The 16,867-nt window shown below is 34.8% G+C and overlaps 2 protein-coding genes across 2 annotated transcripts in view; both read left to right on the forward strand.

The window, feature by feature from the left end:
- Positions 1-16,867, forward strand: part of LOC144962651 (succinyl-CoA:3-ketoacid coenzyme A transferase 1, mitochondrial-like) — a 47,305-nt gene that overhangs the window by 13,051 nt on the left and 17,387 nt on the right. Inside the window, exons 6-7 of the mRNA XM_078895761.1 lie at positions 15,321-15,427; positions 16,302-16,470. Coding sequence (XP_078751887.1) covers positions 15,321-15,427; positions 16,302-16,470 — 276 coding nt within the window. The remainder of the gene's footprint in view (positions 1-15,320; positions 15,428-16,301; positions 16,471-16,867) is intronic.
- On the forward strand, positions 49-2,151 carry LOC144962644 (syntaxin-1A-like). Its single transcript, XM_078895751.1, has one exon. The coding sequence runs from the start codon at positions 160-162 to the stop codon at positions 1,048-1,050; it is 891 nt and encodes a 296-aa protein (XP_078751877.1). The 5' UTR covers positions 49-159; the 3' UTR covers positions 1,051-2,151.

Consider the following 16,867-nt stretch of genomic DNA (forward strand, 5'->3'; position numbering starts at 1 on the left):
CGAATATAGGGGCCATTCATTTGAACTTCCGGTTTCATATGTCAACAGCCTCTAATACTGACTCACTGTTTTCAATGTAGCCTCTTCCTTGTTCAGTCTTCGTGATCAATAATCTATTTTTACTCGCTTATAAACAGCGCACGATTCTGTCACACCATTATGCCAATGCGAGATCGACTGGAGGAACTCCAGTCCAAGCGTGAACTACTTGACAAAAAGGGTAAAAAGTCTGATAAAGAAGATATCAAAATGGACGGGGGCAAGGGTCTTCAAAACTTTCTGGGGGACGTTGGAAAAATCGAATCTGATGTTGCTAAGATGAAAGATGATTTAACAGAAATCAAGAGGCTTCAAAGAGATATGTTGAGCACGCCATTCTGTGAAAAAAGTGATGTTGTTAAATATGAATCGATGAGTGAGAAGATTCGACATGATGCAACGAGGATAGGTGGTGCCCTAAAACAACTGGAGAAAAAGTATGATGTTCAAAATTCTGCAAATGACAGCGCTACGTCTAGGGTCAGAACACAACAGTTAACAACTCTAACAACAGAACTTAACCTTGCAACAAATGATTTTTTCAAAACGCAAGCAGAATATATGGATAAGATGAAAAGCAGACTACGCCGACAATTGAGCGCTCGTGGCGATAGCCGAGCAGATGATTCAAAGATTGAGGAGCTGTTGAATAATGATTCGTATTCAATTTTTACTGACAACTATGTGTCCGACGTTCAGGATGCGGAGCAAACACTTAGAGACCTGGAAGAAAGAAAGAAAGACATTTTAAAGCTTGAGAAAAGTATCACAGATGTTAATCAGTTATTCAAGGATATGAATTTATTGGTGACTACTCAAGGTGAAACGCTTACTACTATAGAGCAAGCAGTTGACAACACTGCTGTTCATGTTGAAAGCGGAACCAAAGAACTTACCAAGGCAAATGAATATCGTCGAAGAGCAAGGCGTAAAAAGTGCTGTGTTTTCATTATCATTCTTATTTGTTTAATTATCCTTGGTATCATTCTTGCAATAATATTTACCAGTTGAGTGTCCGTTACCGTTGATTCAAATAATTCATAAAGTGTAAAGACTTTTTTTGGAAGTTTAAAGTTGAGTGTTTTTATTCTGAAACAGCGTTCAACATCAGTTTCATGTTCTGAGTGACTTATCGTTATAATTATTTTTTATTATTATTTATTTTCACCAATTGCTAAATAATAACATTTTGTAATTTCTTATTTTTCCACTCACTGCTATAGGTTGCAGTATTTTACATCAATTTATTTTGTTGGAAAGTTGATCTGGCCAATTTTGAGATTGTTACATCCTAACTAGATCATAGTTCTCTTGAATTGGAATGTGGCAGATTTTTCCTTTCAAACCCAATGGCTCAAGTCGGATCATCATACACTTATATTTTATTTATTTTTTTCATTTGTAAATTTCTTTTTCAAATTATTTTTATTAGTATTATATCTTTGCTATAGAGAAAATTTGTACATAGATGCACATTAGTATGAAGCGTGTAGTCAGTGGCAACCATGTCCCTCCAGTCGTAGTTTATCATTATCAGCCCTTTTCGTGAACTCCTCATTTCTCATCCACTCATACGTTATCAATTTAATTATTGAGACTTTTTACTAAATTTGTTTTTGTCTTCACCTCCTGCTTTCTAATAAATTAATTAAACTGCAAATTTTTGTTGTAAAAGTAAGTGGTTCTAATAAAAAAATATTTGAAAGTTGCCTACTTTTGTCAAGCCGCCATTTTTATTCGATTAATATGAATTTGATGTTTAAGAGTTCTGTGTCACGACGCTGGGAATAATGTTCACTTTAACTCTTGAAATGAGGTTTGCGGTGGATTCTGTCAGGGGAAATTACGCATTTTTTACTCCCCAATTACACATTTCTGATTCTTGAGGTTGGCATCTCTCCATGTCTACACTGCCTTTCCGACCACTATTTCTGTAGAGTGACCCGGAAATCCAACTTCTCTGTTTCTGTGTTTCTGTTCACATCAATCTGATAAGATACTATTTTTTAAATCTTTCTATCATATATTTATGATAGGCATGTGAGAGACTACTATGTTTCAGTGACCATATAATTCTTACACACTTCGCTCACTATATATACCTATATATATATATATATATATATATATATATATATATATATATATATATATATATATATATATGATTCATCCCGCTGCCTTGATTTGATGTGTTTTGAGTAAAGACAACGTTACTGAAGATTGCATTGATGTCCGGTGTCTGTTCATTCTTTTTTGCCGTTTTAAAAAATGATTGTTTGTGTCAGTGCATGCATAATCACTCGCAAGGGGAACATTTTGGAATTTTTTTAAATAATTTTTTTTCTCATTTTCTGAAAGAATATGCTCCCCAGAGCATTTTAATCTTTATTTGAAGTAAATCGGGTTATTTTTCATGAAGTTGTGGTCAGCTGTTTGGGAAAGATATCCAGCAACTTTTCTCAAAATTCATGCTTTTTCAACTTGAGTAGTTGTAAAATATATTTAGAAGTGAAATTAAGCTTTGATATTTCATGAAGATGTACACAAACGGTTGATTTAACCATTTACAACAAGAACTCATTTTAAAAATAAAAATTGACCTTCTAACTGAATTTGGCATTTTCTCAGTTCGAAGCTTTTCACCATCCGACTGATTATGTCATTCCCTGTAACATTTACATTTTATAAATTCATGTGCCTTAGCTTTTTTTGTTTACATGATAAGATAATCATTAAATCAAAGGTTTCTCGCCTTGTTATGAAGTCTGTAAAAAAACAGATTGATATTTTGCACTTGCTGTAATATCCCTATATAAGTCATACAGTTGCTTCTTTCTTATTTTTGTTTTATTATTAATTTAGATTGTTAATAATATAGCTGGCTTAGAAGTGAGAATAGAAAAGTTTAACTAACAGTTGAGTAATATCAAATTCATTTTTTAAAGAGTTGTGCATGATTTGATCAGATTTTATGAGGTCATAACAACCAATATAAACTTGTTTGTCTTCCTCTTTCTTTCCTCTTTGGACAGTTTTATCAAATACAAGTATTATACTTTTCTTTTTCTCTTAATTTCTCTTTCATTTCATCAAACATTGTGGCTAGATATGATCTGTTGTTGTTGTTGCACCGTGATGTTATAAATTTAAAAATAGATTCATTTTCCATTTCTTCATTGGCAAAATTACTTTGTAGACAAATCATTGCGCAAGTTTCAGTCTCTTTAGAGCCTGAGATTTAGAGCTTTTGGTTGTTTTGTTTTTTTAATGTCCTCTTACAGATATAATGTAGCAAGTAATAGGCAACAGTTCTATTTAATATTGATCTAACATTTTTATTTAAGTTTAAGATGATTTTTAGAAAATAGAATTTTTAAAAAATGAGGTTGAAAAATTAAATTTACATTGTTAATCAGAGTTAGACAGTGAAAGGCCAAATCGGCATGAAATGTGATATGAGAGAATTTTATATGTTTTATTTTTTTATTTCAACAACATTTGTATTATAATTTTAATTAATAACAAATGGTTTAGAATTTTTTTGAACTTTACAATATTTGTCTGTCTTCAGAGTTAGTGGGTGGTGGTCTTTTCAAAATATGTGACAGGTGGGCTCCTCCCTGTTGTGGTCAGAAAGGCCTTTCTGAAATGCCTCATCACCACTCTAGGACCATTTCTGTTCTGATGTTTTGGTTGTAGTTGCTATATTTAGCATGTGGCTTTCTATCCGTGTCTTGAATGAGATTTTTGGAGGAAAGTTTGAAATCTGGCATTAATTGTGGTGCAACAAATCCGAGATGATCTTGGTTATGTATATGAACTTCATCTTTTGCAAAATTCCACAGTGTTTGCTGATGTTTTACATAATACTAAAAGTTCATGTGCCATCAGGCTTGTACTTGTACTTGTATAGATTTTTAATAATGGTGTGTTATAGTGTCATAAAAATGTTGTGTACCGCACTACATTGGTCAGCATTGCTATTGGATTGGGACCCCTTGTAACACACTACGAGTGAGCACATTTAGTGGATATTACATTTATAAAAGCTCACGTTATATAATTGATTCTAAGTTTTCTGTGTAGTTGCTGTGATTGACACCGCTGAAGTGTTTATGCTCTCTAGACCTTGCCAGGCACAGGATGAAAATCATTTTTGAGTACATTTTAAAAAAGATTTTTGTCAATGATTATCATTTGTTTAATTTGATCAATTTGTCTGTTTGATATATAATACAATCTTAAATATTTTATATCATTTCGATAAAGAACTGATACTGATACTTGTGTTGCAAGCTCCATGTGAGTTTCCCAGAATGAGAAGACTGTGGTGTGTGTGTGTGTGTTACATGGTTTTGGAATTTTGAAATTGAATCTAGTGTTGAAGCTGGACAATTTTGTGCCCCGTAATTGTAACTGAGTGATATAAGTGTGTGAGATACTGATATATAGAATTTTATTTACTATCTGTTATAAAGAAAAATCCATTAAAAAAAAAGATTGTACCCGATAACACAGTTAAACAATCTTCAATGCATTTTTAAATATCTGTTATGGGCGAATGGTTGGGACCGTATGACTTTCATTAGATTAGAATGAATATACTGCTGATTATTGTTGTTTGGTGATGTTACATTGTTACACATTTCAACTTACCCATGATCTATATATAAAGCCATACACACAAACAATGGCACTTGCTTGTTGCACTGTTTCTATTTCTTTCTATCTTTTTTGTCTGTGTTTTTTTTTTTCTTTTTTTTTTAAATGTTGCAATGAGTATGAGAGTGTTGAATCAGAATGTTCACAATTCTCGACGTTTGTCCTCTGAAATAATGATTTGGCCCTTTCTTTTTATAATTGTTTACTCCACTTGCTGGTGAAACAACATAAACTTTGCTATTTTGTATAAGCGGACTGGTTGGGGCTCCTGACCTCCCACGGTGGGCATGGAGGCACTTACTGTATCTTCTATCCCCCTATATATGTTTTCAAGCATGCTTTCTGTCTGACTTGGAATGAGATTATGTACTTGGTTTTGTCCTGACCCTGGCTGGGAGGGAAACAGTCAAATGTTTCTGTTTAGTTTAGAGTTTGGGAGTTATAGGTGATATTTTTTCTATTGTAAATCATCTCTCTGACTTTATTATTTCTTTGTTTTACAATATTATGATGTGTAAAAATGTGAGTGTGTTGCTCTAAGTGGAGACATGTGCTTGTGTCAGGATGAGACATTTAGGTGATCTCAAACTAAGAACAATGATAGTATGCTCTTGGAATCTACATCTGTTCCCTATTTGAAACAATTCCCCTTGTCTTAGTCTTACTTTTTCTTGGGTGCTTATTTGTAATTCTAGAACTTTTACAATCCCATTTTTTCCCTTTTTACTGGCGCTGATATGATCTAAATATGTTGCAAGCGCCGTAAAACCCTTAAATACATCAGCTGATGCTGTTAGATGTCTATTGTTTATATGCTAATTTGTATCATGTACAATGTAATAGATATGTGTAGTTAGAGTATAATAGTTATGTATTGATAGTGTAAAAGATATATTGTGAGAGATGATACAAAAGTGTTTTCATTTTCGATGAGACTGATTATTTCTTTTTCTTCTTCTTCTTCTTCTTCTTCTTCTTCTTCTTCTTCTTCTTCTTCTTCTTCTTCTTCTTCTTCTTCTTCTTCTTCTTCTTCTTCTTCTTCTTCTTTGAAGTTGTTGTAGTAGAGAGTTTAACTAGAGGATCCAGAAAACAGTTTACATTTCTGTCTCAGTTATTGATGTCCATTTCTTCTATCATCTACTCCTGTTCTCTCTTTTATCGAAGCCTACAGTTTTAGCTTCACCTTATCTGGCACTTAAATGACTCGTGTTTGTTGAAAGTGTCGTTTAAACTTCTAAGACTAAGAACAAACAAACAAACGTCATCCACAAAAATCTGCACTCAGATCTCTGCTACCTCATTCATTTCTGATAATTTGTCTGGTTTGAATTAATTGCCTCAAATAGATTACTAAAACACGAATAGATGATGAGCAATACCATGTGTATGCAAATCTCTCTACTCTATGACAAGAAAAGAGAATCTCGTGACCATATGCAAAGCTGCCTAGTTGAAATTTAAAAAAAAATTCGTAGTTTCCAAGGGGTAAAAAAAAAGAAAAGAAAAATGCACTATAAATAGATTTAAAATTACAATTTGCTATCAGTATGTTCCAAAAATGCTCCAAAGTCCTGAATATATGTTCTAAGAAGCTAAACTTTCCTTCTCAACAAGATTTAGTGAGTCAGACATGCAGCTCTGTAGCTGGAGCCAAAAATTCGTATTTCTACTAATTTTTCGTAGTACTAGGCAGGTCTGCATATGCAATCTTTATATACATATCAAACAGACCTGCCGTCGTTTTATATACACACACATTATGTCTATGCAATTCACTTGAAAGCTTGTTGCCTTTCTTAGACTTTCTGTCCTCTGGCTGGAATGTAATTCGGATTGTTACTTGCTTGTATTTCTACGGATTTTTCGTAGAAATCGGCAGGTCTGTTTGATTGTGTAGATGGCACAATGCGTTTTGCTGGGAATTGTTGCTGTTCTCATTACAATAGTTTTTTACAATTCGTTGTTGATTTTCGTGTTATCCTTAGGGACACGTTTTTATATATCATATATGCTATCATATCATATCAACAACAGCAACAACAAAAAATGATCGGCAAAGTGCTTAGTAATGAAGGATTTTGTATTTTATCGTCGTATGTGCTAAAATCATGACATATCCCAGGATCACTAGTTATTTCTAGTTGTTTCATAAAGTCAAAGATCAAAGGTTTATTTTAGGAAATTGGATTCAATAATCTGATGTCACATCGCCCAGCAACGGCGAGCAGCGTGGTTCTAAACAAGGAAAATCGGTGCTTTTAATTCTTCATTTTGGCTAGAACTTTAATGTGTCATGTGATCAGAATGTATAAAAGTCAAAATATATCATATTTGTAAGTTTTTCTCCTGGATACACTTTTAGGCTCGTCGGAGAAATATTTCATAAGGCGGGCGTCCGCCATTGTTCCGATAGTTTAGAGCCAGTTACTAAGTTACTATGCGTCATTACGAGGGAAGTGACGTCATGACTGTTGAAGCCTATAGTCAATATATGTAACTCATCCCTGAATATAATATTTCCAATCAACAAATCAAAGTACGTTAAATCAATAATAAAATACACACAAAATATATACATAACTTAATTTCGTAAGTGACCAAATGTCAGTCAATTCCGATAGTACATGAAGTCAACGACGAAGTGTCAGCTGGGTCACATCTTTGTTTATCATTGTCTTTAGCATATTGATGGGCATTTAGTAGTACTGTAGTATAAAAATAAAACTCCATATTAATTACAATCATATACACATTTGATCACCGTTACTGCCTTTTCATCATTGCATTCCATTATCTATCGTAGTTTCCCCTCTACACATAGCATTACCGTTACAAGACTATCTAAATTTTTAAAATGATATTTCAATTATATCATCTTGTCATCTGAAAATGTAATTCTGCACGTAACATGGTTGATAAAACTTTCCTAATCGATGTGCTATGCTGTGCATCTGTAAATGTCTGGTTGTTTGAAATGTTTGTACTGAAAGTGTAAGGGGAGAGAGAGAGAGAGAGAGAGAGAGAGAGAGAGAGAGAGTAAATTGTATTTTTATTCTTTGAAGTCTGAGAATAGAACTGAAATCAAGAAACGCAATCGTTGTCAACTACTTATTTGTTGTTGTTATTATTATTATTATTATTTTAATGTTGTTTTTTAGAAGTCGAATTGCTTACTGGGTGGGATCCTTTGACCTCCTATAATGGGTAAAGAGGTGCCGTGTCTTCTAACTTCTATCCCCCTATATCTGTTGCTTTCTGTCTGTCTTGTAATAATATTACTTGGTTTTGTCTGCCCCTGGCTTTGACTGGTGGGAGGAAAACAGCCAAATGTTTTGTCTTAGTTTTGAGAGAAGATATTTCTTCTTTGTTAATGTTAATCCTTTCTCTCTCTCTCTCTCTCTCTCTCTCTCTCTCTCTCTCTCTCTCTCTCTCTCTCTCTCTCTCTCTCTCTCTCTCTCTCTCTCTCTCCCTCTCTCTCTCTTTCTCTGTTTTTTTTTTCTTTCTATTTTCTGTATATTTGTTGTTTTTGTTTATAGTAAAAAGCTTTTGAGTTTATTCTTCTTAGTGGGATTCTGTGATTATGTCTGGATGTGCCTTCTAGGTAATCTCAAACTAAGTACTGTACACTGATGTTAACTCCTGGAATCTACATCTTTTCCATATTTGAACCATTCCCATGAATAGGACGGGTGTTCTAACAGTTCTGAAGAATAGCCCTCGAGAAGCTCTTTCACAAATCTGTACTTGTGAATAGCTGCATTATCATGATGCAGATTCTGGGTGGGGTTTCCGACCTCCCACAGTGGGCAGGGAAGTACTTTCTGTGTCTTCTATACCCCTGTACCTGTTTTCCAGTTGTTTTCTGTCTTTGTCTTGGAATGAGACTACATACATACATGGTTTTGTCCTGACCCTGGCCGGAGGTCTTGGCTGGGAGAGAAACAGCCGAATGTATATAGTTTTGGGAGCTCAGTATAATGTCATGTGTAACAAAATATACGATGTACATCACTTTCTTCTCCCCAGTATGTTCATCATCCTGCATGTCAGATCTCTCCAATCTTCAACTTCCCTGAACACCTAACAGTTTGAATTGAAGAAGCATGTACAGCTGTATTGTGTTCCAAAACTTTACAAAGTTCTCCGTGTATCTCGACAGCATACTTGCGGAGAAGAGTTGAAAAGTTGATAACAACTCAAACAACGTCGCGTGAAAAGGTGGCGTCAATGTTTTGCTCTGCCATTTTCCTTTGATTACGCTCGGACAAAGATCAAAAGTACAACAAACTTGCCAGATCACAGCTCTATGACTGTGCATATCTCGTTCTACGTGTTGCTGTTGGTCAGGGACCCTTCGTAAAGCGCTTAACGCATGTTTAGTGGATATTGCCCTATATAAAAGCTCAAGGTATTCTTTGTTGTTTTGCTGTTTGTTTGGGGGGGGGGGGGGTGTTAAATTAAAAAAAAATTTTTTTGCAGCAGCATCTAATGGTGCCACACTACTATGTTATGACGATCTATCCAGGTCGCAAACTCATCGCCGCAATCGTGTACGGTCGCGAATCCGCCCGGAAGCTTCGTCACAACGCAACGCTCAGCTAGATGCTCTGCGGTTTCAGGCTCTTGACCACAACGGGTACGAGGTGGACAGATGGCAAGTCTCCACTGATGAAGAGACGAAGCCGAAGTCGATTCGCAATTTGGCCTCGTGACTACCTGTATTAAATGGCAATGTTCCAAAATGTTTACCAAGTCAAATTAGGGAGCAGACACTGGTGTAAGATAAACACCTGAAAAAAGTGTGCGTGAAACAGTGCCAGACAAAGTTGAGACCCCCCCCCCCCCCCCCAAAAAAAAAAATAAAAATAAAAAAACAAACAAACAAACAAACAAAAAAAAAAACCCAACAAAACAAGTCTTCTCTGACTGAGGATTGAACCGCAGACCTACTGATTACTGATAATCGGGCAGTCTGATGTTCTATCCCCATACGAGGCAGGTTGATTTTTTTCGGGATGGTTTCTTTTTTCACTTTTATTATTCTCTCTGCTTTGTCTGGCACTGTTTCATACACCCTTTTTTCTGATTTTTATCTTACACCAGTGCCGGCTCCCTAATTTGACTTGGCAAACCTTTTGGAACATTGCCATTTAATACGATTGGGACTGAAGAACTCTTCCTACTTTTATTTCTCCGTCCACATGGAAACCAAAAAGATAGCACGATTCTCATGTAGTTCCATATCTGAAGCAGACGTCGGAGGTCATCTTCCGCCAAGCTGATCTATCTCTTGCCAATTCTATTAAAGCAGCGCCACCTTTCTCAGCTTCATCTGTCCAAGTTCTTATCCCTTTCAAATACGTTATTCTTTGTCTTCCTCTTATTCTTTTTCCATTCATCTTTCCAGTCAAGGCGAGTATTTCCAAACCAGGGTGGCGGATAATGTGTCCTAAAAATTCCATTTGGCGTTTGATGATTTTTGTTATCAGTGATCTTTTTCTGTTTGCCATTTCTAAAATTTCTTCATTTCTTTTCCTTTCCATCCATGACACCCTCATCATTCTTCTGTAAAACCACATTTCCACTGCCTCCAGTCTTTTAACCATGGTCTTGTTTATGGTCCAGCTCTCACAACCATATAGCAGCACAGACAGTACATAGCAATCCAGGACTTTGATTTTTGTTTTCATGCTAATATTCCTGTTTTTCATAATTGTATGCAGCTGGTTGAATGCATTCTTCGCCATACCTATTCTTTTCTTTATTTCACAATCTGATTTTCCATTGGATGTTACATTGAAGCCTAAATATTTGAAACATTCAACTTGTTGTATTGTTTGTCCTCTGCTTGTTATTACACAGGCTGGTGGGTTATTATTTTTAGATACCGTCATACATTCTGTTTTAGATATATTCAGTTCCAGTCCCATATTTTCACTACTCCTGACTACAACATCCAGTAATTCTTGTAGTTCATGTTCAGATTCTGCCAGTAGAACCGTATCATCTGCATACCTCAGATTTGTTACATTCTTTCCTCCAATACACACCCCCTTCTTATGTTCGATATCTCTTAATATCATTTCACTATAGAGGTTGAATAAATCTGGAGACAAAACACACCCCTGCCTAACTCCTCTTCTAATAGGTGTAAAACTGCTTAGTTCGTTGTCAACACGCATTGCTGCTTCTTGTTCCCAGTACAAATTCCGTAATATTCTTAAATCTTTACCATCAATGTCCAAGGATGATAGAATTTTGAATAGTTTTTCGTGTTGTACTTTATCAAAGGCTTTTGAATAGTCGATGAAACACATATACAGATCTTTATTTACTTCAATACATCTTTCCATCAGCATTGATAATGTGAATATTCCATTTCTGGTACCCTTGTCCTCAACAAAACCAAATTGCATCTCCCCAATTTCAGGTCGTATTTTATTTCTTATTCTTAGTAAAATTATCTTCAAAAGAATTTTTTGTGAGGTGGCTCATTAGGCTAATAGTTCTGTGTTGTTCACAATCAACTGCCCCTGGCTTTTTTGGTAGTGCTATAAAAATGGATCGTTTCATATCAGTTGGCATTTTTCCTGTGTCATACACTTGATTTAGAAGGTTTGTGATGAATTCAATCCCCCATTCACCCAGGCCAGTCAAGGCTTCAATTGTTATGGCATCAGGTCCTGCAGCTTTTCCATTTTTCATGCTTTTCATGACGTTCCTAACTTCATCTTTCATTATAGAAGGCCCTTCCAGTTCTTTTATCATAGGCATTTCTCCTCGATTATCAAAAAAAAGTTCTTCAATATATTCTGACCATCTGTTTAGAATGCAGTCTTTGTCCATGATGGTGTTTCCACGCTTGTCTTTGATGCATCCACTTTTAGCACCTGATTTAGTTTTGTTTGTCACTTCTTTGATTTTCTGATGGAAGAATTTGCCATTTTTTCTTTGCAGGACATTATATAGTGACATTGTTCATTTATCCAGTCTTCTTTAGCTTCGTTGCATTTTCTTTTTATCTGCCTGTTCAGAGTCTTGTATTTTTCTTCCTGATTTTTGGCCTTTCTTCTCTCATTCATTAGTTCTAATATCTCTGGAGTAATCCATTTCTTCTTCTGCAACTTAAGTGTGGTTGGAACATTTTCTTCTAATGATGCAGCAACACTGTCTTTAAACTGCTCATATTTCTCTTCTATATCTGTTAGTTCTCCAAGCACTTCAAACTTGTTTCTTACTGATAGTTCAAATTTTTCTTGTATCTTCTGTTCCTCCCGGAGAATGTCTAGTTGGTATTTAGGTTTAGCCTTTGCTCTTTTGCAGATTTTCAATTTAACTCGTATGGGGCATAGCACAGGTATATGATCGCTGTTACAGTCAGCCCCCGGCATAGATTTGGCATACAAAACCGAGTTTCGGAAACGTTTGCTGATGAGTATGTAATCTATTTGGTTTCTCACTCCATCTCCAGGACTTTTCCATGTCCACTTCCTTCTATTGTGGTTTGTTGACCAAGTATTTGTGATTGTCAGATCATGTTGACGGCACCATTGAATAAGACGATCACCTCTGTCATTTTTGTCTCCCAGACCATGTGGGCCCACAATATCTTCTATTCTTTCTCGGCCCACCTTGGCATTAAAATCGCCCATGATGAGTTTTATGTCTGAAGACTTAAACTGATGCATTGCTTTATCTATTTGTTGATAGAAATTTTCCACTTCTTCATCATCGTGACTGGTGGTTGCGGCGTATATTTGTAAAATATCAAAATCAAAAGGTTTTGCTTGTAGTTTGATTGCCATTACTCTGTCTGATATGGGCCAGAATCCTTTGACTGCTCGCGCCGTTTTATTATCTAGTATAATTCCAACTCCCCTTTGGTGTTCTCCTCCTCCTGAGTATATAATTTTACAGTCATCATAATTAAGTTCTCCTGCTCCTTTCCATCTAACTTCCTAAAACCAGATAGCACGATTATTTACATAAAACCATTTCCCTCCCTCTGTTTTTTTTTTCTGTTTTGTTTTATTTTATTTATCAATTATTTTTTTTCTTCTGGTTGGGGGGGGGGGGGGGGGGGGGGGCGTCCGTTACAAATTAAAACTCGAGGCTCACGACCTTCACACCAATGATTATACGATATAAAGCATGAGCACACACACACACACACACACACACACACACACACACACACAGAGAGAGAGAGAGAGAGAGAGAGAGAGAGAGAGAGAGAGAGAGAGAGAGAGAGAGAGAGAGAGAGAGAATTCATTTGAATTCCATTTTTGAAAGGAGGGGGAGGGGGTGAATAATATTATAGTTAGAACGAAGATGACGTCACTCAAGCAATTGTTATTGTATTTTGCCATCCGCGTTTGTGAGTGATTCTCACTAAACTGTATTAACCAGACTATAAAAACGTTTAAGATTACACATAGTTTTGTGTGTTGGTTCGTTATACTTCCGGATGGCAATGTTATGAGTTTCTTAGCCAGATTGGCTAATTGCTCTGATGAAAGCACAACCAAAACACTTTGAACCGAGATCCGAGATCCATTGATCTGAGCTTTTTGTAAATTAATAGCTAGGTCCCGTCAGTATGGGCCCCATTTCAAAGCAAGGAAAATGGGAAGACGTCCTCAATCAGCACCCTGGGTAGGGTTCCTGACCTCCCATAAATAGTGGGCAGGGAGGTACTTCTCTATACCCCTAAATCGGGGGGGGGGGGGGGGGGGGGGGGGGGGGGGAGCAGCGTGGCTCAGCGATACAGTCTTTGCTTTGTACAATCGCTGTGTGGCCTTGAGCAAGTCACCTCGTTCTAGCTCAATTTGCGGCGCTGCACTGCAGCTGTCGCCTGGGTTATTCCAATCTTCCCTTGGAATAGACCCTAGAGAAAAAATTCACCTATGGGATGAATAAAGGGTATTTAATTTATTTTAATTTTATTGTTTATATGTTTTCCAACATGCTATCTGTCTTTGTCTTTGAATTTTTGTCCTGATCCTGGCTGGGAGGGAAACAGTCTATAGTTTTAGTTTTGGGAGATGATATTTTTTTTTCTCTTGTAAATCATCGATCTCTCTGTTATGTACTGTTATTTTTTTATATTTTTAACATATGATTTGTAAACATTTGAGTGTATTCTTCTGAGTGGGATCTTGTACTGATGTCAGGATGAGACTTGTAGGTGCTCTCAAACTAAGTACACTGATAGTGTGCTTTTGGAATCTACATCTGTTCTCTATTTGAACCATTTCCCTTTGTCTTAGTTTTTTTTTTCCCTCATGTCCTTTTAATTGTACATCTAGAATGTTTTTACTATTCAATTTTCTTCCATTCTACTGGCGCTGATATGACCTAAATGTGTTGCAAGCGCCGTAAAATCCTTAAAAACAAAACAAACATCAATAGGATTCAATAGTCGTAACGTCACTTCCTTCCTAATGACGCATGGTAACTTAGTAACACTGGCTCTAAACTATCGGAACAATGGCGGACGCCTGTATGACATATTTCTCCGGCTAGCATAAAAACGCTTCCAGATGAAAAAAACACATGTTTTGACTTTTACACATTCTGATCAAAAGGCATATGAAAAGGGAATGAAAAGTTCTCTTTATTCATGAAGAATAAAAAGTAATGATTTTCTTTGTTTAGAACCAATATGGCCGCCGTTGCCTGGCGGCGTGACATCAGACTACTGAATCCTATTAACACCCACATTATCAACCTTGTAGAGAGAATGAAGTTGACGTCACTTTGGTCTTTGTTATTGTTTTTTTTTTGTTTGTTTTTTTGCCATCCACGTTTATGTGGATGAGTAATTCTCACTTAAACTGTATTATCCAGATTATAAAAGTTCATGATTTACACAGTGTTGTGTGTTGGTCCGTTATACTTCCGGATGGCAATGTTGTGAACTTCTTAGGCAAGGGCATACTATCTACAGTGTAGAATGAATTTGACGTCACTCGGGTCTTGGTTATTGGTTTGTTTTTTGTTTTTTTTTGCCATCCGTGTTTATGAGTAATTCTCACTAAACTGTATTAACCAGGCTATAAATGTTTAAGGTTCCACATAGTTTTGTTTGTTGGTCCGTTGTTCTTACGGATGGCAATTGTGTGAGCTTCTTAGCCAAGCGCACACCCTCTATAGATAGTATGCGCTTGGCTAAGAATCTCACAACATTGCCATCCGGAAATTGAAATATAACGAACTAACACACAAAACTATGTGTAACCTTGAACGTTTATAGTCTGGTTAATATAGTTTAGTGAGCATAACTCATAAAAGCGGATGACAAAAAAAAAAAAAAAATAACAAAGACCCGACTAACGTCAACTTCATTCTATCTATATAAAGTATGTGCTTGGCTAAGCAGCTCACAACATTGCCATCCAGAAGTATAGCGGATCAACACACACAACTTTGTGTAAAGTAACCATGAACTTTTAAAGTCTGGATAATACAGTTAAGTTAGAATTACTCATAAACGTAGATGGCAAAAAAAAAAAAAAAAGAAAATAATAATTAAAAAAAAACCCCAATAACAAAGACCCGAGTGACGTCAATTTCATTCCATCTATACAATATTCACTATTTTTACTCCTGTCCAGAGCCGAGAATTCGGCGGGGTGAATTACATCATGGAAGAAGCCATCACAGGAGATTTTGCCTTGATCAAAGCTTGGAAAGCAGACAAAGCAGGAAATCTGACGTTTAGGTAAACTAAAATACCAGGACAATATCTTATTTTATTTATTTATTTATCAATTTATTTATATATTTATTTATCTAGTTTATTATTGATTTAATTGTTTATTTATCTATTTTATCATTTATTTATCTATTTATTTATTTATTTATTTGTTATCTACTTTATTATTTATTTATTTATCTATTTATTTATTATTATTATTTATTTATCCATCTATTTTAAAAATTTATTTATATATTCATTCATTCATTTATATATATATATATATATATATATATATATATATATATAATATATATATATATATATATATATATATATATATATATATATATATATATATATATATATATATATATATGTATTTACCTATTTTATGGTGTTTTTTGTTGTTGTTGTTATCAGCAGTAATTTGCAATTTAACAAAGGTTTAGATCTAGAATTTGCTTGATTGATGTTTCGCCAAGCATGGGCGTGGCCAATCCCAATGTCGACCGATTCCAGTTAAAAGTAGTCCGAATATATTATGCAATGTGATGAAATAAATGAACTGTTACTGTTAGATACATTTTTGGAAAGATAATACTAATTGTATTAATGATAAATTAGTAATAATAATAATAATAATAATTTAATAATAATAATAATAATAATAATAATAATAATAATAATAAAAATAATGATGATGATAATAATGATACTGATGATAATAATAATAATAATAATAATAATAATAATAATAATAATAATAATAATAATAATAATAATAATAATAATAATAATAATAATAATAATAGTAATAATAATAATAATAAATACGAAAACAATGATGGTAATTCAAATATTTAATAATGAATCATTTTACTGTAATATATTTCAGGAAAACTGCTCGCAATTTCAATCCTCCGATGTGCAAGGCTGGTCAGATTACAATAGCTGAGGTAGAAGAGATCGTGGAAACAGGTTCAATTCCCAAAGAAGATGTTCATGTACCCCACATCTATGTACAGAGGATCATCAAAGGACCCAGCTACCAGAAACGAATTGAGGTCTCTCCACTAATGTTCCTCCCTAATTTATGCAAAGTGATAAATAATAATGTTGATCTTTTGGGATTTTTTTTCTTTTATTTTACATTCTTTATTTTTCTCGCACTGTTTCATACACACTTTCTCGGAGTTAATGTATGCAGCATTATGGAGATTTTTTTTTTTTTTTCAAAAGCTCTCACTTTTTAAAAATATGTAAGTTAATCTGAAGAGTGCTTTATTATAAGACATTGCTTAGATCAATTACATACAAGAAAAAAAAAGAGCACATTTACTTAATCTGACATTCTGCAAATGTGTCTGCTTGAAGCTTTGAAGCTCAAAGATATACAAAATAACAATAGTTAAATAATAATAATATTAATAATCATATTGCTATAGCGCTTTTCATTAAAAC

Source organism: Berghia stephanieae, chromosome 1 (genome assembly GCF_034508935.2).
Source record: "Berghia stephanieae isolate SIO BIC M18660-M18661 chromosome 1, UCSD_Bste_1.3, whole genome shotgun sequence".
Taxonomy (NCBI): Eukaryota; Metazoa; Mollusca; class Gastropoda; order Nudibranchia; family Aeolidiidae; genus Berghia; species Berghia stephanieae.